The sequence below is a fragment of the Alnus glutinosa genome, chromosome 6 (genome assembly GCF_958979055.1).
Source record: "Alnus glutinosa chromosome 6, dhAlnGlut1.1, whole genome shotgun sequence".
Lineage (NCBI taxonomy): Eukaryota > Viridiplantae > Streptophyta > Magnoliopsida > Fagales > Betulaceae > Alnus > Alnus glutinosa.
Genome location: NC_084891.1, coordinates 376,977 through 400,896, shown reverse-complemented (window position 1 = coordinate 400,896; position 23,920 = coordinate 376,977). Strand labels below are relative to the sequence as shown.

The following is a 23,920-nucleotide window of genomic DNA, read 5'->3' as shown; positions in this document are numbered from 1 at the left end:
TTTCTCATATACATAAAACAAGCAAAGGGTCAATATTTTTTGTGGACTGTAAGATTCGGAAGCAGCAGTAATATCTAACCTCTGATCACTTCTTATATATTCTTCTTTATTGTTTACATAATATTAATACAATTCTAAAACGATGCCTTTAATTTCCTCGAATGGAGTTAATTTGATCCAACTAGAAGCCTCAAGAGGACTGGACTTATCTTAATTTAAACAGATTTTTTTTTTATATGATGTCATCTTTCTTGGTCATATATATATATATATATATATATATATAAGAGTACATCTTGAAAATGTTATAAAAGTCAGTTGTTCTACCACTTCTATAGAATATGAAGGAAAACATAGAGGCCGTTGAATTCTGATCCCTTCAACATTAATTATGTAATCAAGTATATTAGTCGGGGAAATTATCATTCCCAAAGCCCAAGTGAGCTTATAACTGAACTCTGGATCCAATCAATCTAACTGACCCGAAGAGACCTACGAAGATTCAGTCGATCATCAGGGTCTCAAAGATTCCTTACAAAATCTATGAATATCCTCAGTCCCTAGAACCGGGGATATGCAGAGTTGAAACATCTCAAAACATCTGTGCTCGGGAATACGAGAAGAACCCTTACGGAATGACCATATTCAATTGGTCTTGAGAATGAATTTCTTTGGACTACCAGGAGGCGATATGGATGAAACATGCTGAAATGTTTCATCCGGATATTGCGGCCGAGATTATGGGATAAGATTTGATCCATAATCCCTAAAAAGGTGCAGAAGGACTCTATCCTAGGTTTCTCTGGATAAGAGACATGTTTGAACTCAGGTAAAGGATAGTCATACTCGAACCAGAGTACTCTCCACATAGAAGGCCTAATCCCACACGGTTTGAGAATTAGACTCCTAATGGAATTATAATCAGAGCACTCAAACTATATCAGAACTACATGCCTATAAATAAGCAGCTATCCTAGGTATCAAAATTGTCTGATATTTCTGATTTAAAGTGCTCCCACTCCCAAATATTTTGTCTATTGAATCTGACAGCGACACTTCTCCCAACCGAAAACTCTACCAACAATATTCATTTAAAAATGTTAAATTATGTGCCATCATGTCTATTTTCAATGGTTTATTACAAACAAATGAGTAAAATTAAGAAAATTTGAGGCTCACAAAAGAGACACGCATGCACGTCCTCCACTTTTTGATGGTTTTGAGTGCAACACGAGCCTCCACCGGTAGTGGTGGTACCACCTTGATCACCACAATTACAGTCCTTCATACGTGAATTCAAAGAAATGTTGGTTCAAATTTCCCTGGAATTATATGTGATTTTTTCTTATCTTTTGATGCAATTAATCCCTTTTAGCTGTCGATCTCTAGCTAGCTTTCACATAAATTTACTGTAAATTAACTTTGTATCTAATTTACAGCTGGGTGGCCGAACCACCCATGGCCGAGGGATCAGGATTCACTACAAGAAATTTGAGATTCTCAAATTTATTTGAAATCAAACCATTTTTTTCATTGAAATGACTAGAAAAATACTGCATATTAAAGATATGATATGTTAACAACAACAAAAAATCATTTCAAAAGATTTTTTCTTCACTTTTGAAAAAACGCTTATTTTTTACTAAATCGAAATACAGTTTTTTGCTCAAAATTTTTATACAACATAAAGTGTAAAAAAATACCTTGTGAAACTTTTTTTTTTCTTTTTATTATTAACATGTCGTATTTTTAATACGTAGTATTTTTCGGGTCTTAATTTTCAAATTATTTTAAAATAGTAAGAAAATTTAGTCCATGGCCGAGGACATACAGTAAATCTTTGGAACACGTGCCGAAAGAATCCAAAATTGTGCTGAAAGCGACACCAGTGGAGGCTTGTGTTGCACTCAAACTATCAAAAAGTGGAGGAGATGCATGCGTGTCTCTTTTGTTGCGGTGAATGCTGTGTTGATCCCAAAACACCGTAAATGGGTTTTAAAAAATAAACAAATCACCTAATCATGCCATTTAAGATTAGACTCTACAATTTTTGACACGACTCACGAATTCGATACAAACACGAAACGAAAAAATTTGATTTGAGTTTAACATTATCCGGTTCGGGTCATAATCGGGCCAACCCGATTATAACCCGTTTATAATCGTGTTTCGCAGTACAACCTGCAGGTTGACACGCGAACACGATTATGACACGATTCTTGCTTCTTTCTTCTTCTTTTTAAACAAAAAGGGAAAGTGAATTAGTAAATGGAGAAGTGGAGAACCTAGCCGCACGCCCTTTTCAGTTTTCAACTTTTCATCACTTTCACTCTTTCTTACTTACAGTCTCTCACATGAGTCATTTCTGCCTTCAATCTTCAGACTTCAGTGAATCAGTGCCCTTCATAGCTTCACTCATTCACCACTTCACCATTCGATCCAACATCTCTTCTATTTCTGCGTCGGATTTTGCAGATATTCCCGAAGTAGGCGATGACTCCGCCACTTGTTCTTTTTCAAACCAAGAGAATGAAGCCCAGAAGACGAGGAGCAGAAAATGGTGCGTAACTGTGTAAGACATGCCTTTTATACTGAGAGAGTGAGATTTCCCCCTTTTTGACTGTAAGCCTAGTGTAGATCTACAAATCAGAATGAATAGCTTCAAAAAATTATAAAACAGCATTCAAAAAATTCTTTCAAATAAATCGGGTCATGTCGGGTTGATACGACCCGTTAAGTAATCGCATCTATTGGGTCGTGTTCGGGTTACCCGATTATTTAATCGGGTCGTGTTTGGGTCACAAGTTCCAACCCGATTATTGATCGGGGTCGGGTTCGTGTTGGACTCGTTTGCATAATCGGGTCAGCCGAGTTGACACGAACCCGGCCCGTAAACTCAAATTGCCAAGCCTATTTAAGATAAATATTAAAATCGTTTATAATTATTTGTTTGAATATAAAAAAAATTTAGGTACGTAATTATGAGAAACCATTTAAAAGACCTATATGATCGGATAAGTATATTTGATAATTCAATTTTTATTTGGTCAAGTAGATCTCATAAATAGTTTCTCAAAATCACTTACCGGAGTTATCTCAAATTCAAACAAATAATTTTAGAAAATCTTGATTTACTAAAACAGGTTGAGCCAATAGAAAACCCGGCCATTTATGGTGTTTTGGGATCGAATAAGTAGTTTGATAACTCAATTTTTATTTTGACAAATGAATATTACAAGTGATTTCTCATAATCACTTACCAAAATATTTTTAAATTTAAACAAATAATTATAAAATTGTGATCGGCCAAAGGTGGGTGGAGCCAACAGAAAACCCATTTATGGTGTTTTGGGATCAACGCACCAAAGTCAGGAGAAATGCTTGATGGGAGACACTCATCCGTCCCCATCAAAGCCTACTTTTTAATAAAAAATGACATCAAATTCTACTTTTTAATAAAAAATTATTTTTTTATAATAAAAGGCTCACAGGGCAACGAATGAGCGTCCCTGTGTAGCAAGCCTCGCAAAGTCAGCACCACAAAATTAAGAGACACGCATGCACCTCCTCCACTTTTTGATAATTTGAGTGCAACACAAGCCTCCACTGGTGCCAGGTGGCACCGCCTTCGCTACAAATTTTTTCCACCTCCATTTTTGGATGATTAAGTAATGATTTCTTTCAGCCACGTGTTCCAAAAATATACACAAGACACATTATACTTAATTTCATAAGATTTGATCATTTTTTTTAAAGAAAAAAAAAGTCTTGTTAAGAGTAGTACAGCTTTGATAGAACATATTCTGATATGGTGGTTGTTGAACCCGAAGATCCTATTGCCACCGTCCTGCATAAGACAAAGCTATGTCAGGGGGAATTCGACAATCTCGCTCCGCTATTTTTATCAGTATTATCTTAAGTGTATATCACTCTCAATCAAAATGAGCAATCCGAAAAATACATGTCTAGTTGTGAGGTATTAATATATGGAATGTTGAGAGTGGTCCGATTTTTTTATTGGACCACGTGCCAGATCCAGAGCGTTTGTCAACTACTCGGATCGTGGGATTGTCGTATATGCTCCACGATCGTTGTCAAGTCTGTCTTTAACGGGCTTGAAATCGTGGAGTCGTGGTTTGTGCTCCACGACTATTGCAGAGTCGGTTCTGTGAAGACCAAGAAAATAAATAGGAGATTTACCAGTTATAAATTATGTTTATATAATTAACAAATAAAAGAATTAAAGTTGATGGGCATTTTAGTAATTTTCCTCTTTTTTTTCTCCCTTACCCATTTTCTTTTCCTTTTCTTTTCTTTCTTTTCTTTTTCTTCTTTTTCTTCACGGTGGACAGCAGTCCACGACTGCTTCTTCTCTTCTTCTCCCTTTCTTCTCTCTTCTTCATTTCTTCTTCTTCTTTCTTCTGCCGAGCGACCCACAGAGAGATCGAGATAGAGATGAGAGGCCGAGAGAGATTCAGGGGAGATTGAGAGAGTGGAGAGACAGAGAGATGAGACCGAGAGATGTGAGAGCTGAGAGATGTCGAGAGAGAGACGAGATCGGGGGAGAGAGGATCCGGTGGATCCGTGAGGGGAGACTCGAAACCCAGGGGACCCGACCCTCTGTAGACGGTGGCCTGAACCGAAAAACCGGCGGTTCCAGTGGATTTCCGGTGAAGACCCGTGAGACCCGCAACCCAGAACCCTTCAGACCCGCAACCCAGTGACCCGCGACCCGAAGATCCAGAAAACCCGGTTCTCTAAGGGCGTTTTCCGGCGACTTCCAGTGGTGATTCCCGGCGGTCCCAGTAGCGGTTTCCGGCGAGTCGTGACCCGCATGTGTGCGAAACTCGTGCAACCCAAAACTCGTGACCCGTGACCCGCTGAACCGTGTGGAAGACCCGGTCCTTCAAGAGTGATTTTACGGCGAGTTTTCCGGCAGTCCAGTAGCGATTTCCGGTGGATTTTCTAGGAAAATCCTCTAGGTAATTTCTTGTTAATTCCTAGTTGCTAATTTTGTAGATTAATTTGTTCATTTTTGAAATTAGGGTTTCATGATTTTATTTGGGGTTTCTCTACTGTTTGGCTGGTTAGTGTTGGTGTATCTACTGTGGTTGGCCGTGTGTGTGTGTAGGCTGATTATGGGTTGCTGTATTTTAGTGTTTCAACTATGGGTTTTGGGCTGTGATTTTGAAGAGGATGGTTGAACGTATGTATTTGGATTTGTGGTGTGTTGTGTTGTGAATTGGCTAGATAATTATTGTGTTAAATTGGAGAAATATTGTGATCATGAGACCAATGAGGAAGAAGTTGAGTTTTGATGTGGTTTGACATTTTAATTTGATGGATGTTTTGGTAGAACCAACTCTTGTTGGATTCTCATAAGGTGAAATCTAGGTTTAATACTTTAGTGATGGAAGCATGGCAATTTATGTAATAGAATTGTGTTATAGTATGTAATAAGATTTTAGTTCCCATGTAGGATGTCGAGAGTGGATTTTCATTGGAGAGTGATGAATAGATATTAGGCTTTAGTGAAAATTGGATTAAGAGGTATATGGAATGTTGAGAGTAAATGGTGGTTGAATGATTATAATTGTTATGATTTTGATAGCTTTTTATGGCCATGCCCAATTGGTTATTAATGGGGATAGTTTACTTTACTTGGTGGTTGCTTGGTTAGGTTTTGTTTGTAGAGGGGAACTGAAGAGTGTGAATCTAATGCATTTAGATCCTTTATGCAAATAGCAAATATGGTCGAGATGGAAAATACGTTGTAAGGCTTAATAGAATAAAATGAAAAGGAAATAGTTAAAGAAAAGAATAAAAGAGATAAAGTGAAATATATAAATAGATATCTATAAAAGAAATACAAGAATCAATAAGTAAGTCAAGTAAACATAGATAACAATTTAGACATCGAAATGGATGTAATAAAATTGATATGAGTTGTGAACTAATAACAAATTGATTCCAGGTATAATGCTTAGCTTGATAAGCATCCTGTACATATATGTGTATATGTATGTGTGTATGGACCAAATACACTTAATTTGCTTAAATGGATAGACCAACTATAAGACTTAATTGTTAATAATGATAAGTAGGTAACTAAGTAACTAATCCACCTATTCATGTACACTAAGCATTTTAGTGTATCATTGGATAGGGTTTAAGCATCGTATACATTCATGTATATGTATATATATATATATATATGTAGGTGAGTAAGAAGCTATAAAAGCATTAACAATGATAGTGTGATTTAATAATAATAATAATAATAAGTAGTCAAACAAGATAGTAAATGTGTCATAGAGATGATAAGTGGAATAAAATAAGAACCTAGTCTAAATGATAACCTAATAATAGTTTAAGATATCTAGATAGTTTAGAAGCGAGTGACGTGACGTGTGAGCACGCGGGTAGTTAGGATGTTATAGAGTATGGGATTCAATAGTGTAGTCTAACGATACCAATGTTTGCAGGATCATGTTCGGATTGGAGACTTTAATTGGTTCTCCAATGTAGAGTCCAAGTGACTAGAGTCCAAGGAGTGTTCGAGTTGGAGTCCAATGCAGCCAAGGTGGGTATTCCACTCACTGAGAAAATATATATTTTTATATGTATTGGATTGATAAAAATATATATATTGTTTATGAAACCGAACCAACCATATGATGAAATGTATATGCTTTGAGATGATTTGTTTAGTTTCGATTATGTTTAAACTATATCAATGATGATGTTAAAGAGATGGTGTATGAGTGAAAAGTATTGAATAGATTTAAAGTGTTAAGTTCTGCGGTTGAGATTTAAATTATGCAAATTGTTTGAGAACATGTCATGTTGAAACTGCGTAAATTTGATAAAGAAACTAAGTTTTGAATGATTTCAAAGTGTTGGATTAAATGCTGGATTTGTTTTGTTTTGAGAGGACGTGATTTAACAACTGCATGATTTGAGCATGATACAGTAGTGAAATATATACTGGTCAAGCACGGAACATTGAGCATGTAGTATAGAGCATACATCAACAGTAGTACATCAGTAAAGGAACAGGATACACAGTTATCAGCATCGTGGGGGACCGAAGCCCCAGTAGACCCAGTCATGCATATCATGTATAGCATTGTTTAATGAGTGATGTTTTTATGTTATGAGTAGATTTTACTAGACGTGTTGGTATGCATAAGTGTCTTAAATGAAAAGCGCTTATGTATATTTCTATCGGATAGTCATGTGTTAATAGCATACATTGAACTTGAAAGTACATGGATACATGATTGCCCAGGCGCGAGTAATGGCATGTCTATGAGTAGGAAGGTTGACTGTTCTTGTTCTTCAGGAAAGACGTGTTAGCATGATTGAGTTTAACTCTAGTGCTCTCATGATCTACTGACGTCAAGGCACGAAGCTGGAATACGATTAGAGATGGTGTTGCGAGTGTTTTGTTGAAGGATGTTATCCTAGTACGGAAAAGTAAGATGCCATGTTCTTTGCTGAAGACTTATGTGTATACGTGATATCTGTGATGGAGTGATCGTGTGCACATATGTCCAAGCGACCGGTGAAAAGTATTATTATAGATGGGTCTATATGTAGAAACTTCCAAGGAGGGATGTCTGGAACTTCTACATGTTTTCACAGCTATATAGTATGTTTTAAATGTTTTCTAAATAGTCGGTGTTTGCTGCATTAGCTGTTGGTAAATTGTGGCTAATATAGTGCTCGCACGACTAAAAATAAATAGAGGTTGGTTCTTTGTGAAAACTCAGTTAGTCTTATACCACTGAGGTCTTAGTATGAGGTATACTAAGGCGGTGAACTCACTATTTCACCTATGCGGATGTGGATACCACCACAACCGTGTAGATGGTGTTTCTTTGGCTGCAGGTACTACGGTATAGTCGATGGGTCGGTAGCAGTGTGCTTGGGATATTATGACTGAAGCTCACCGCGACAGTTGTAATTGTCGGATCACGGGTTGTCCACTATTTTATAGGTTTGGTATGGCTTGTGACGTTTGTGTCACTTATTCTTTGTTAAGCCATTATTGTTATTGTGTTAATAAGACTTAAGCATATAGATGTTAAATGGCTCTTTGTTATAATTAACTTATAATAGATGTATAAGTTGTAATTTCCGCTATTCAGATTTATGTTTTCCGCTGCATAGATAGATGTATGTTATACTCTGATTATCAGGTACATGTTATGGGGCATGTGCCATATGTTGGCTGAGCGACACGTAGTCGTGCCACTGCGATGACTCGTTTTACGTTTTTTAAAAAAAAAAAAAAAAAAAAAAAAAAACGGGTCGTCACAGGTTCTCAACCGGCTCTAGATCGTGGGGGCACCTTCTATAATAATAGTTATCGTGTGATCGTGGGATATCCTTCATGGTCGCCATAAGGTCAGTTTTTAACCGTCCCTGATTTGTATACAGAGTCGGCAAATTACCGACTCTGGACATGACAACTTCGGCAATTTGATGTTGGTCTTAATGGGCCAAGATTCTGGCCCATTAGGCAGAATCGGGATTATTCCCTAACAAGCTTCTATTATAAATTTGTTTACAAACTTATATAACAATTTATAATAATAAAAAAAAAAAAAAAAAAAACTTGACGTACCGTTAATTATTAACATGTTGTAACAATAAGACTAACAAGAAACCTATCTTGAAAGAATTCTTTTGAGTGACTATTAATATAGACTAGAGAATTATCGGGTTGTAGTAATTCTTAATTCACCTCCTCTCTGCTCGAAATAATATATAATGTCTAATTTTAAGTTTTTAAGTTTAATGAATGAAGAATGGACGTTACAAATTTAAGAGTAATACTATAAGGAGGATTAGAGTTAATTGTGTTCTTCTAAATATCATATGACTTTTAAAATTACAGTTTCTTTTGAGATAATTATTATTGAATTTTAATCTAATGATAATTTTAAAAGTTACATGACATTTGAGAAGACACAAAGAGAGGCAGCTAGATGCAAACCCCGTGTGTTTCAAGGAAATAAATTTAATTAAATGCAGCATTCTTAATTCTAATAAAGTAATTAATATGTATATTAAGAAAAATTAAATATCAATCAATTTCCTTCACAAAAATATATTGTTTTCAAAAAATTTGATAATAAGAGTCAAGTTATACAAAATGTGAGATAAAAATCTCAAAAATCCAACCCTATGTGTGGCTGAAAGGCAACCATAGTCGGATGATCTTCTCGAAAGGTCATTCTCGGATTTCAGGCAAGGGCAAGTATACGAAGAAAATGAAGAATATTAATACGTCAAAACTGGAACATTGATGGTTCTGTTCTATTTTAATTATAGTTTGCTTTGTATGGTTTGTTGTAACTGAGTTTTGCTTGCTCTGTTTGTGTGTTCTGGTTGATTTTGGTGAACGTTGTATGTTCTTTGGTGGTCGTTGGTAATAATATTGCTTACTTATTAAAAAAATTAAAAAAAAAAAAACCATACTTGGGTTTCAGATAGCAGACTCAGATCAGGTTGGTCCTCGACTACTGGGTTGCATATGGCCTCAAACCAACCTGGGCCGAGCTGCAAGGTACCATGCAGGGAAACTTATTTCTCTGTACTATTAAAAAAAATAAAAAATCAATTTCATCAATTTAATACTCGAGCTTACAAGTATTTGGTTATTTTTTTCCTAAAAAATTAACAAAAATTACATGAAATTATTACTATACCATTAAAAAAATAAAAACCAACAACAACAACATACAAAAAGCATGCCACAAGCCATCCCCTCAATTTAGGGGTTGCCACCCCAACAGAGGGTGGTCGAGACTCGCAAGCTACCTACTTAATTTTTTTTTTTTTACGAGAAGGATCTATTAGCCTTTTTATGTTATTTATTTAAAGAAAAAAAATGGGTAGAGGTCTTAAACTTAAAAACTTTGTAGACTCAAATATTAAATTGAGTTGTTTGTGGGTTATTATTTCCCTGGTTCTTGATTTTTTTTATTTCTTTTTGTGGATGAGGCTTTTGTTCCTGAAGTGTTTTACTCCTTGATAGCATACCTTGTTCTGATTTCAGCGGTGTTTGATTGGAGGTTAATGTAATTTCAGCCTAGCAGAGATTTAGGTAGGGTGAAAGGAGGCTCTCTCGAGCGTCGTTCTTATCTTTTTCTGTTTTTGCGCATTTTCCGCTTTATGTGGCCTATTCCTTGGCTTTTGCTCAGGATATAAAGGACCAAGACATTCATAACGAGTCATAAAAACATTCATTTCCTATTTGTTGTTTATATATTCAGCATTGTTTCTTTGGTTTGGGTTCGTTGTTGGGGTGCACTCCTATTAAACTTTTTGGTGTTATTGCTTGTATCCCTTATCTCTTTTAAGGTACTAGATGTATTCTTTTTAAAATATATATTAAATTGACCAAGCAAAAAAAAAGTAGGGAAAAAAAATATATATATATATATATATATATATATATATATATATATATATATATATATATATATATATATATATATATATATATATATATATATATATATATATGTTTGGCTTGCATTTTTTATGACTATAAAATGTCAATGATAATTAGGAGTAAAGGCAACACCTTAACTAACAACATTAATTATTGTTTCTACTTTGTTAGCTATTCAACTTCTTTCTATATAAATATGGGTTTTGTTTTAATAATTTTATTCAAAAAGTTTTTCTTTGATAATTGAAATATTGAATTAAATGTAATGGGGTGTGCCACTCTGCCAGACTCCAAAACAGACGTGGTTTTGGAATGAGAAGTCAGAGATCGATCTATTGATAAGAATGAAGATACAATTTATGAGTGATTTACATGGAATATTAAAGTCAAAGAGTGATAACACTTAACAGGATCATGTTGTTGACAGTAACATATTAGGAATCCAAGAAATTATAATATAATGAAAATTCATATTGTTTTGTTGAAAATTTAGGTCATATTATGAATACAATAAATTAGAATAGACTAACAATTCATATTTTTTGTCGATCGAGAATCGAGATGGACGCCGAGGGGATCTAGGGGTGGTCACAGTTACTTCTATTAATGCGCCATGGGGGTGGTCGTGGGAGTAACTGCAACCACCCTCGAGGGGCTCCAGAAGTGATCACAACTACCTCAAATGCTTCTAGTTAGAGTGGTTGACCACGGAAGGGTGGTTCGTCAGCCATCATTGAAGACTCTTTTTTAAAACAAAAAAAAACACACACACACACACACAAACATAATAATTTTTAGAAATATTATGGATTGATTATTTACAAGAACAATAAACAAACCAAATTATAGGTTGACTATCCCAAAAAACAGATCTTCCATTCTTTTTTTTACATGTCCATACAAGAGAGGGGATGAGAAATTCGAAATAGTAATTTCCACTTCATAAGACATAGTCCCCAGCCGATTATACTTGTTCTTGTCTACCAAACGGGCCCTTAATTGTAATAGTGATTTAATACAAACTAATATGACAACTAATGGAAACAATGGAAACGGATTTATTATATATTATATGTTATTTTTTATTTTTATTTTATTTTTTTGAACAACTGATAGAAGTATCGATCTTGCTTAGAAAGAAACTGATAGAAAACCTCTCATAAATTGATCTACAAATCTTAAATCTGCCACTAAATTAACCATAGGATTGTTAATAATACTAAGTAGTAACTTAAACAATAATTACCGTACCCATTCTTAATATTCATTTGTTCGTTTCTTTTTTATTTTAACTAACAAAACTTATTTAAAGAAGTAACTTAAATTAAACAATAATTACAGTAACCACTATCTCACAATCAGCACAAAACTAAAAAAATTTATAAGTCAATTTGAAAAAGATTTTTTTTTTTTTTTAAAGTCAATTTGAACACGTTAATTAAACACTAAGTTTGCCGTATCCAAGTCTGCTTGCAGTAAATATATAATTAATTGATAATCTTGTTGAGGCTCCAGTTTCGTTCACGTATATATAAAGATAAGGGTTAAATACATATTTGTCTCTTGTGTTTAACGACTTTTATTTTTTGCCTCTTCAGTTTTACTTTTTATTAAATTTGGTACATGTGGTATATGAAAAGACGAAAATGGTACCTTCGTCTGATTTTCCGTCCAAAACTAACGTCTATCCACGTCATTGGGTACCTAAAAAAATTTGAAGCCCAGAACCCAATTCTTTACACATCGTTTTCAACAACATGACAGAAAATGTCGTGGGTGGACGTTAGTTTTAGACGGGAAATCAGACGGAGGTACCATTTCCGTCTTTTCATATGCCACAGGTACCAAAATTGATAAAAAGTGAAACTGAAGAGGCAAAAAATAAAGGTCGTAAAGCACATGGGGCAAATATGTATCTAACCTTAAAAATAATTATAATTGATAATTGCAAGTAGTTATGGATTTCTTTCATTGAACAACGCATGCAATCTCCACTCACAATGCTTCAATTTTCTATGTCACTAAAATATTCATTATCTAGCTAGAAGGGAAAACAAAGTTGATATTCATTGTCAGACACATACAAACCAGAAATTATGATTCTAATTCTGTTTAAGGGGGCATCTCTATAAGATAAAATGAGTTCCTCCCATCATGAACGGTGGCCATTGACCGAGAAATTCCAAGGCTGTTTTTTTTACACAAAACAAAAGCTTTAAAAAATTAACTTAAAAATAAATAGGAAAACTTACCATTTTTATAAATAAATAAATAAAAAAAATGAAAAATCCAGAAGGTTCGAGGAAGTACAGGCGAAAGCGGGAGACAACTACGTACAAAAGACAGAGAGGGCTAGAAAAAGAGACAACGTTGCCATGATGTGCCAGCCAAGACAGGCTAGATAGCCAATCTTATTCAACACTCGCTTTTGAACTTCTTCAATATTCCCAATTGTATAGGTCACTGTCAAATTATCAATCGATTAAAATCATTCTTCACAAAAATAAATAAACTAAATATTTCTTTTAACCCAAAAATTATCAGACCAGTTTTTACTCACCACTAATTAAACCTATAGTAAATTCTTTTTTTTTCTTCAAATTTGATTAGATTGGTTAAATTGAGACTATTGTTATAAATATTACAATTTTTTTTATTTATTATAATTGTAATAAAAACTGTATTATCCTAAGGATTTGGCTTGCTTAAAATTCTGAAATAATTAGAGATTTTATATGTGGTTCAAATAAATAGGTGAAATGGTAAAGGCTAAAATTATCTTGCAAACTTCACCGCTTATTTAAATTTTAAACGAAAAGCCATATTATTCAATTATTTAATAACTGAGACTTCAATCCAAACCGTTTTGCTTAAACCTATCCACATTTAATAACAATCAATTTCAAAAGGGATCTATATATTGAACACAAAATCAAAGATAAAGTAGTAGATAACAGAAATGAGGAGAGAGGAAGAGGAGGAGGGGGCACCGCCCAAACTTTCTTTCCTTTTTAAGTATCTGTTGATCAACTCTTCTCCCCAGTCAGTCACGACCGGTTCGTCCGGTGATAAGTAATATTGTACTTATCCTCTTTTGGTCAAGGGATAATTGCAAAAAAGTAAAAAAGAAAAGTGATAATATTCTAATAATGCACCCAGCCCAAGCTTTTCCTTTTGGTAAAGACCCCAAAAAAAAAGTAAAAAACAACAAATAGCACAAAATATATATATATATATATATATAATTAATTAATTAAATAATGCATTTTCTTGGAGACAGTTAATTAAAAAAAAATAAAAGAAAATTCCCGCGGAATATATATATATATATATATTTCTTCCTTCACACTGGATACACTCTGTTTACTCAGAAAGTCCAACAACACGTCCCTTCTTTCTTTAATACTTCTCTCTCTCTCTCTTATATTTCGATCTGGCCGTCCTTTAACGCGTTCACGCGTTAGAGCTGTCGTTTCTTTGCGGGTATATATAAACCATCTATGGCCTCCCCTCCATTAGCAGGTGCAGCACACTGAGAATCCTTCCCTTTTTTATTTTCTCCTAGATCATCTGCATCTGTTCCTTTCTTCCTCTCCAATCAAATCCTTCCTTTTTCCCACCAAATAAAAAATAAAAAATTTTATTTTCTCCTTTTAAAGACAAGGAAAGAAATAACAGAAATTTTAAATCCCCATTTTCAAAATAAAAATGCCTTCATTGCAGGAAGAACTGTTCCCGTCAACGCCCGGGAAGTTCAAGATCGAGCGGTCCCACGCCATGAACCGCCAGTTCCACCGCTGTTTCGCCTCCACCAGCACCATGTTCTTGTGGGCGCTCTTCTTGATCGCCCTCACGGCGTCGTATTTGAGTTTCCAGAGTTTCGTCGATTCCGGAAGCCGGTACTTGTCCGCCTCCTGGGGCGGCATCCAGTGGGAGAAGCAGGTCCGCTCTTCCGCCCAGATCCACCGATCCGGCGGCATGTCCGTCCTGGTTACCGGTGCCGGCGGTTTCGTCGGGTCGCACGTGTCGCTCGCGTTGAAGAAGCGTGGAGACGGCGTCGTTGGGCTCGACAACTTCAACAGCTACTACGACCCCTCGTTAAAGAAGGCCCGCAAGACCCTCCTCAGCAATCACGGGATCTTCGTCGTCGAAGGCGACGTCAATGACGCGAGGCTGGTGGGCAAGCTCTTGGACGTGGTGGCTTTCACCCACGTGATGCACTTGGCGGCTCAGGCGGGTGTGAGGTACGCCATGGAGAACCCCCAATCGTACGTACACAGCAACATAGCGGCACTCGTCACGCTCCTCGAGGCCTGCAAGTCGGCGAACCCTCAGCCCGCGATCGTCTGGGCCTCGTCCAGCTCCGTCTACGGCCTCAACGAGAAGGTACCCTTCTCGGAGTTGGATCGGACCGACCAGCCCGCCAGTCTCTACGCTGCCACCAAGAAAGCCGGCGAAGAAATCACCCACACGTATAACCACATTTACGGCCTCTCGATTACCGGCTTGAGATTTTTCACAGTGTACGGTCCCTGGGGGAGACCCGACATGGCGTACTTCTCTTTCACCCGGAACATTCTTCAGGGCAAACCGATCACAATATACCGGGGCAAGAACCGGGTCGACTTGGCCCGAGACTTCACCTACATCGATGATATTGTGAAGGGTTGTTTGGGGTCGTTGGACACTTCTGGAAAGAGCACCGGGTCGGGTGGTAAGAAGAGGGGGCCCGCCCCGTACCGGATATTCAATCTGGGTAACACGTCGCCGGTGACAGTACCGACGCTTGTTAGCATCCTAGAGAAGCATTTGAAGATGAAGGCGAAGAGGAACTACGTGGACATGCCCGGAAACGGTGACGTCCCGTTCACGCACGCGAACATCAGCTCGGCCCGAAGAGAACTCGGGTACAAGCCCACGACCGATTTGCAAACCGGGTTGAAGAAGTTTGTTAGGTGGTACCTCTCGTATTACGGCTACAACAACGGCAAACCTGTAAATTAATTTCTTTTACTTTAATTTTTTTCCTTTTTTTTTTTTAATGTTTTTGTTATTTCCTACGATTTTCTTTCCCCGAAAAAAGAAACAAAAAAATGGGAAAAGAAAAAATCTGGTAATTCATGAAAAAAAGAAAAAAAGAACACATTCTTTACTTGGAGGAGAGAGTTAGAATTAGAAAAGCACTCGTCCTCCATGTGAGTTTTTTTTTTTTTTTTTTTTTTTTGTATAAAGCAAAAAGAGTATCGGATTTTGGATTTTGGTCAAATATTAAAATCTTCATTTCACATAATTTTGGATTGTCCTTTCCCGTAATTTTCTGCCTTATAGAATTTCGTGTGCGTATTGATAGTTGACAGCTAAGAGGGGATATTGGGCATTATGGACAGCTGGGACAGCCGTGACATAAGGCTAGCCTGTGATATGGACCCACACGGATCGTACGGCAAACATTGGATTCGTCAGTGAGTCAGAGTAGATCCAGCTGTAAAGACTATAAAACACGTCACTGTAGCTCGAGTTTTAACTTGCTTGCCGACAATATGGTGTAAAATATGATTTTGGTTTGGGGGACGGGCCATTTTACATACTTTCTATTAGTATTTATTTATTTTTATTTTCAAAATCAACGATATCATATTAGCAAGAGAATTAAAAATAAATAAATAAATACAAAGTAGTATTTTTATTTTAAAATTAATTTAAAGTTTATATATTCAATGATAGATTTTTTTTTTTTTTAATATGAAAATGGAAAAAAAAAAAAAAAAATTAAACATTTTTCTTATGGGATTCTGATGCACAACAATTTATTTATTTATTTATTTAATTTTTAACCAAAGTGTAGACAGGTGTGAGTAAATTGTTGGGATTTCAATCATGGCAATAATTGATTTGATATGATATGGAAATATTTCTTTTTTATTTATAAACTAACAATGATTTATTTGCAGCTTTGTTTGGAAGTGAAGTAAGAGAAGAATCCAATAAAAAAGTAGGGGATTTCACATGTGGGTTTGTATAGGTTCAATGATTACATCCACCGACAGCTTTTGTGGTTAATTGAATAACATGTGCATTTGTTTGTTTGTTAGTTATATTTTAACGTTAATTATGGGAGATGCACATATACCAATACAGGGAGCTGATGTTATTAGAAGCATGATAGATGAAAGCCCAAACTAGTAAGGATTTCATTGGCTTTAGGGCTTTATGAGAAGAGAGTTCTTCTTAGTCTCTCACAAATATATTTCATTGAGGGTTGTGACTTGTGAAAGCCCAAAACGCCGGGGGGCGGGCAAGCCCACCACGAATTCTTTGAGATGAGCGTCATGGTTGGGGCATGAGAAGGCTTTTCTCGGTAAGAGTAATGCTATACGTAAGACTTTTATTTATCCAAGTGAATCTGGTGTTTCTTTTGCTGAGAGGCTCTTTTATTTGTATTTGTTTGAAAAGAAGCAGATCGCTGGGCTCTATGTATGGTGTTTGTTGTTCTGGGCCAGAGTGGAGTGGGAGCCAGATTGGATTTGGGCCAAGTATTATCCAAAATAAATAATGAGGAGAATTGTACCGTTAGTCCCTATGGTATGCCATAATTATTTTTCACTCCCTATAGTTTAAAAAGTTCATGAGAGGTCCTTGTGGTATGCAATAATTACGTTTTACTCCCTGGGTCGATTTTCCGTCTACAATTTTGACGGAATCTGTTGGCCCTATACGACAGCAACATGTGTCGCCATCTTATTGGCGACACGTGTCCATCTTAATAATAATAAAAAAAAATTATTAAAAAATAAATAAATAAACTTATTTTTTTAAAAAAAAAAAAAAAAAAAAAGAAAAAAAGAAAAAAGGGCAGGCTTGGGGTGGCTGGGCCACCCCCTTGCCCCCATTTTTCTTTTTTCTTTTTTCTTTTTTTTATTTTTTATTTTTTATTTTTTGAATTTTAATTTTTTTTTCAAATAAGTATTTTTACTTATTTTTTTAATAAATTTATATTATTTTATTAAGATTGGACATGTCAACGCCACGTGTCACAAATAAAATAACGGCACGTGGCGCTGACGTGGCATTTAACGGAATCTGTTAAAAATTTTGACAGAATTTGACGCCAGGGATCGATTTGTAATTATTGCATACCACAAGGATCTCCCATGCACTTTTTAAACCATAGGGAGTGAAAAATAATTATGGCATACCACATTGACCAATGGTACAATTATCCCTAAATAATAATTAATTCTTATTTACCTTTCACTGAATATATAGATGAAACTTTATTTAGACATTTTGAAATGACTAAATGTCTTTCTCAAAACTTTTTGAAAAATCAATCTGTTTTTTTTAATAGAAATACGGCTTTATAATAATATTTTAACATACAAAGCTTAGAGCCATTAGAGTTCTGAGTTGCAACGAATAAGGTTTATTCTTAAAGGCGATCCATATAGAAAAAGACCATAGGTTTTGGAGTCACTGCATGCAGTAGGAGGTGAACGCATCATTTACCCGGGTTATAAGATTGGGTTTTTTTTCAGAGTTATAAAAGTTTTGTAAGTAGAACAATCCCTTTGTGGGATTGGCTGCCCCTAAAGTGGTTTTACTTCATCACCAAATCTGTGTTTATTTATTTTTCTGCTTATATTGATTGTGGTGACTATTACTGCGGTGTTTGAATTGATTAACTTGGATTAATAACAAGTTGGTTGTAAATAGAATTTTCACCTACCTGATTGCATGAGGCAAATAATTGTGAGGGATCTCAATCTGAAAACAAATCAGTGTATTAATTTGCTCGATCTCTTGTTTTTGTGATAATTCAGGATGTTATGTGTGATTAGTATAATTAATTAAGTTCCTTGCACCAAACCCCAAAAGGCAAAACAGAACTTAATTAGTTTGAGTCCAATAATTCTCAATTGAACCACTATATTTATATACATCCACCAAAAACACAAGAAGAATTGATCACTAACAAGCGGTGCCCTCTATAAGCTTGTTCAACTTCTTGGTCGTCAACCTCTCAGCATAAACCTCACTTCCTTGGCATTCATACCTGTGTTATGTTAAAAGATCAGCTAATCAGTCAATATATTTCGTATACAGATACAGAGGATCCCGATTCGGATTGTTAGTAATCCGGATAATAAATGTAAGAGAGTCTGTACAAGCTCGATCACCTGCCGAGTTCTGCTCGAACAGGTGAGCTCCGTAAAGGCTCTCTGAACGCATTTACTACCCAAATTGTTATGCAATATAATAGGAGATCGAGGGTGTAGTTAAATGTTTACCTAGGTGGTAAGGAGATTAAAGGGGTTAAGATTTGAGCAAGTTTAAGAGCTTCATCTTCAGTGTGAATAGTTATTCCCATGGAATAATTATTCCCTTACGAAGAGGAATACGTATTCCACTCAAAAAGGAGTGGAATACTTATTCTTTTCATGTGAGAATAAATAAAATTCGTTTTTTATCTAAAATACCTAACCTCTCAACACTCAAGTCTCTTATCCCTCTTTCTCTATTTCTCAACTCATGGTGTGTTTAAATACAAAATTTTGAAAATAAAATATAATTCTGATTCTACTTTTTTAAAAAATAAATCATATTTTATTTAACTTTTTATAAACAAATTATATTTTATTCAACTTTTTCTAAAAAATCAAACCTCAAAATTCGCAAACAGAATAAAAATTTAATTCTGATTTCAAAAATTCAACACTCAAATGCACCATCAATATCTCTCTCCATCTTTGCAATTATTCTGCAATTATATTCTCATCCTCCTCTCTCTGTTTCTCAACCCAACTTAATTTGTTATGCGTTACATTTTTTTTTTTCCTGTGATGTAGCCTACAGAATGCACTTAGACGTAGTAAAACGAATACCTCTTGATATCGGGGGGGACTCCAATTGCCTTGCGGAGGCTTGGGAAAAACTTTGTAAGTAAAGAACGGATGTTTGTTGCTGAAAAACAAATAAAAAAGAATAAAATAAAAGGGCTTTACAGCTGATCTATTTTTTTATAATGGTGATATGATGATTATGTTTTTTTTTTTTCTTATAAATTATTTTACTTTGTAAGCAAAAGAACGAATGCTTGTTGTAGGAAAATAAATAAAAAATAAAAAAATAAAAGGGCTTTGCAAATGATCTATTTTTTTTTTTTTATGATGGTGATACGATGATTATGTGTGTGTGTGTGTGTGTGTTTTTTTTTTTTTTTTCTTATAAATCATTTTGTAGCGTAATTGTATATGAAAAAAAAAAAAAAAAAGTCATAGTACGATTGTTTATGTTTCTAAAATAAAGAAAAAAATGTCCTTAAGAATTTAAATTATATTTGTATTATAAGGGTGTTTTATGAAATTTGATTATAATATGATTCTATTCACTAATGTATTGCACTGTACCAAATAAAAGAATACATATGCAATGTTTTATTTCACCGTTACAACCAAATAAAAGAATAGGAATAGTTATTCCATTCCACCTTCATCTATTCTTAGGAATAGTTATTCATTTTCTTAATGGAATAGACATTCTGCGAACCAAACGAGGCCTAAATGTCTTTCTCAAAACTTTTTGAAAAATCAATCTGTTTTTTTAATAGAAATACGGCTTTATAATAATATTTTAACTAAGCTCTTTGAGGTAGATTTGAAAGGTAATATATTGTGCTCTTAAAAACTATTCGTTCAATTCTCTTAAATTGAGACATAAAGAAAATGTTCATAAACTTTATAAAGGAGGGGAAAATCCCTCAACACATCAAATTGAATGGATTGGCAATGCTTCAATCAAGAATTGGAATGGTAATTGTGCACAAAGTAAATGACAATTTTCTTTTTAATAAAAAAATTTAGTGAGAGAGATTGGATAATTTGGTTTATTATTAATTTAAAACATACAAAGCTTACAGTCATTAGAGTTCTGAGTTGCAACGGATAAAGTTTATTCTTGAAGGCGATCCATATAGAAAAAGACCATAGGTTTTGGAGTCACTGCATGCAGTGGGAGGTGAACGCATCATTTACCCGGGTTGTAAGATTGGGTTTTTTTCAGAATTATAAAAGTTTTGTAAGTAGAACAATCCCTTTGTGAGATTGGCTGCCCCTGAAGTGGTTTTACTTCATCACCAAATCTGTGTTTATTTATTTTTCTGCTTATATTGATTGTGGTGACTATTACTACGGTGTTTGAATTGATTAACTTGGGTTAATAACAAGTTGGGTGTAAATAGAATTTTCACCTACCCGATTGCAAGAGGCAAACAATTGTGAGGGATCTCAATCTGAAAACAAATCAGTGTACTAATTTGTTCGATCTCTTGTTTTTGTGATAATTCAGGATGTCATGTGTGATTAGTATAATTAATTAAGTTCCTTGCACCAAACCCCAAAAGGAAAAACAGAACTTAATTAGTTTGAGTCCAATAATTCTCAATTGAACCACTATATTTATATACATCCACCAAAAACACAAGAAGAATTGATCACTAACAAGCGGTGCCCTCTATAAGCTTGTTCAACTTCTTGGTCGTCAACCTCTCAGCATAAACCTCACTTCCTTGGCATTCATACCTGTGTTATGTTAAAAGATCAGCTAATCAGTCAATATATTTCGTATACAGATACAGAGGATCCCGATTCGGATTGTTAGTAATCCGGACAGCAAATGTAAGAGAGTCTGTACGAGCTCGATCACCTGCCGAGTTCTACTCGGACAGGTGGGCTCCGTAGAGGCTCTCTGAACACATTTACTACCCAAATTGTTATGGAATATAAGAGGAGATCGAGGGTGTAGTTAAATGTTTACCTAGGTGGTAAGGAGATTAAAGGGGTTAAGGTTTGAGCAAGTTTAAGAGCTTCATCTTCAGTGTGAACAGTCCGATCGAAGCAGAAATAGCGGCCGCATGTGGAGTGATCCTCAAAGGCACGAATATGAACGTCGACTAGAAAGCTCACATCAACGAACGCCAAGACTCCATTTTCATACATTTGAGCCGCTCCTGTACGTACGTTTAATAGAAAAAGAAAAATTAATTAATTAATTAATTGTGAATTTAAATAGAGGTTTTATATATATATATATTGAAATTAAGCCAATTAATTTTAAATATGTTTTAATTTAATTACCTTGAAGATATGACATTGTTGAGACGGGATTGTGTTGAGTGACAGAGGGTCCAACCACCAGTCCAGCATTTATGGAAACCATGTTGAGCACGCGATCCATGGCTAGAGCCCATGCAGCCTGCTCCGACTGTGTCTTTGCTAGGGCATACCACAACTGCACGTAATTTTTGTCATAATTTATGAATTAATTAATTAATATATAATTATCCGGCAAGCATATAGGACGACAAAACTAACATGCACAATTACAAAGGTCATGAAAATGTCCAAATGGTAGATATCCCTTTCTCTCCAGGAAAAGTAGCTACTAGGTAGGACAAAAATGAAGGAAAATGCTACAGGATCTTTTCCACTTCTGATCCGAATGGAAGAGAAGATAAGAGATCCTACTATGTAGGACAATATCCATAGTAGTTACCCTAGAAATTAAGCTTATAATTAACTGGAAAGGATCCTGATGATGCAACAAGAGGGGCATAAGCAGAAGCTTCCCTACAAGAACAAACTTAATTTTATACATGAAAGGTGGAGAAGAAGAAGAAAGAAAAAGCAGTATTCTTGATTTGTTTTGGGAATTAATTTAGGATTGATTTGGTAAGAGAAATGAATCAAACCTTCATTTTCCTGCAGAATTGTTGATCACTCCATGACCTCTCATCTACATCCTCGTCTGCACAAATGTTCTCTCTCCAAATTGCTGCAGTTAAAGAAGAAGTGAACACAATCTTCTCAACATTCTCTGTTTGAGCACATGCTTCCACTACATTGATTGCTCCTCTCACCTCCAAATCCACACTTTTATCCTGCCCAAACCATCATCAAATCAATTCATACTAAATATAATATATATATATATAGAATCATCACAAACAGGGCTAGTAATATATATATATATATATATACTCACATCGTATCCATCTGATGAACCATCCAAACAGCAGAACAAAGCAGAGCACCCCTTCAAAGCTACAAGAATGCTATGATAATCCAAAACATCTACAGAAAACACCTCCAATCTCTCCTCCACTCTTTCCATGTTCCTGATTATCTTCTGTATCTCTGTCTCCCCTGCAAGAAAATCAAAATCATTAGGCCCATCCATATATATCAACGTACAGAAAACAACCTCAGAAACTCCAGAGGTTCCTCAAAAAACAGAGAACTTGCCCTGTTTTTGGATAGCTGCATGAACTCTATACCCTCTGCTCAATAATCCTTTGAGAATCCAAAAACCCACATAGGTTGACGCATCAAGAACACAAACTGTGGTCTTTTCGTGATCCATTGGAGCTGATTGATCTCTTTGCTTCTTTTTCCTTCACATATTCTTGGGTTGTCTTCTTCTTATATATATATATATATATATATATATATATATATGTGTGTGTGTGTGTGTGTGTGTAATTTGATATTTAGTAGTTATAGGAATACAGGAGGGGTTGGTGAACTATTTTGTTACACGTTCCCCATCTACTCCCTTGTTGTGCTTAGATAATTGATAGACGTTTTTGGCTTTTCATGTGCCCTAATTTTCTTTTGAAATATTCTAATTTTTATATAATATATACAAGGAAGGGTAGGTTGGCTGAGTTTTTTGAATTCTGCATGCATGTTCCAAGAGTGTGTTTGTCGTTTCAATCTGGCCATCTTGTTTAGTTAGCTCCAAGATTTCTTTCATTTTTTTTCTTCTTCTTTTTGCCCATAAAAAAGAAAAGGAAAGGAAAGTAGGTGAAAGAGCATGCACTTAGATGATAAACCGTTGGGGTTACATCTGTCATTTTGCCTTCTCACCAACCCACCATCCAAGAGCCAATGATTAAGACAGTTGTTGACCGAGATAGGGCTTAAATTTGAGGTAGTTATTGTCTTTTGCCGGAAATGAGTATAAAATTGTATAAGTTAATTTTAATTTAATATATTTAAATAAATGGGTGAGACCTCTGATATTAATTTATTAATTCTGTGTTAGATTTGTATTTAATTTGCGAATCATATAAAAAATTATCATAATTACATGATGGATACTTTTAAATAATAATTATTATTATTATTTGTGTCGGACGGACGTTAAATTGATAAATAATGAAAAATAGGTTCATAAGTAAAATTTATGAAATATTGAATAAAGATTTACCATATGACCCCACAAGCAATAATGGCTTTTTGTTTGAGCTCCCATCATAATCTTTTGAAAAAGAAACATTGTACTTGTACATATTTTAATGAAACAAATACTTTTTTATAGATTATTTTAATAAACTAAAAATTGAAAAGAATAAATAATTTGTTAGTTTTTCAAAATGCTAATCATTTTGTGCAA

General features: G+C 35.0%; 2 protein-coding genes and 2 long non-coding RNA genes across 4 annotated transcripts; 2 read left to right on the top strand and 2 right to left on the bottom strand.

The window, feature by feature from the left end:
- Nucleotides 1-4,559: 4,559 nt before the first annotated feature.
- On the top strand, nucleotides 4,560-8,158 carry LOC133871810 (uncharacterized). Its single transcript, XR_009900878.1, has 3 exons — nucleotides 4,560-4,982; nucleotides 6,486-6,583; nucleotides 7,873-8,158. It is a non-coding gene; the product is annotated as an uncharacterized LOC133871810 (long non-coding RNA).
- A 5,824-nt stretch (nucleotides 8,159-13,982) lies between these two features.
- Nucleotides 13,983-15,620, top strand: LOC133870366 (UDP-glucuronate 4-epimerase 1). Its single transcript, XM_062307469.1, has one exon. The coding sequence runs from the start codon at nucleotides 14,177-14,179 to the stop codon at nucleotides 15,470-15,472; it is 1,296 nt and encodes a 431-aa protein (XP_062163453.1). The 5' UTR covers nucleotides 13,983-14,176; the 3' UTR covers nucleotides 15,473-15,620.
- A 2,722-nt stretch (nucleotides 15,621-18,342) lies between these two features.
- On the bottom strand, nucleotides 18,343-18,827 carry LOC133872008 (uncharacterized). Its single transcript, XR_009900914.1, has 2 exons — nucleotides 18,757-18,827; nucleotides 18,343-18,521 (listed from the first exon to the last, which is right to left on the bottom strand). It is a non-coding gene; the product is annotated as an uncharacterized LOC133872008 (long non-coding RNA).
- Nucleotides 18,828-20,866: 2,039 nt separating this feature from the next.
- On the bottom strand, nucleotides 20,867-22,948 carry LOC133870849 (cinnamoyl-CoA reductase-like SNL6). The gene is made up of 6 exons (XM_062308091.1): nucleotides 22,768-22,948; nucleotides 22,508-22,668; nucleotides 22,215-22,403; nucleotides 21,601-21,754; nucleotides 21,281-21,473; nucleotides 20,867-21,045 (listed from the first exon to the last, which is right to left on the bottom strand). The coding sequence occupies exons 1-6, from the start codon at nucleotides 22,883-22,885 to the stop codon at nucleotides 20,961-20,963; spliced, it is 900 nt and encodes a 299-aa protein (XP_062164075.1). The 5' UTR covers nucleotides 22,886-22,948; the 3' UTR covers nucleotides 20,867-20,960.
- Between the last annotated feature and the right edge of the window lie 972 nt (nucleotides 22,949-23,920).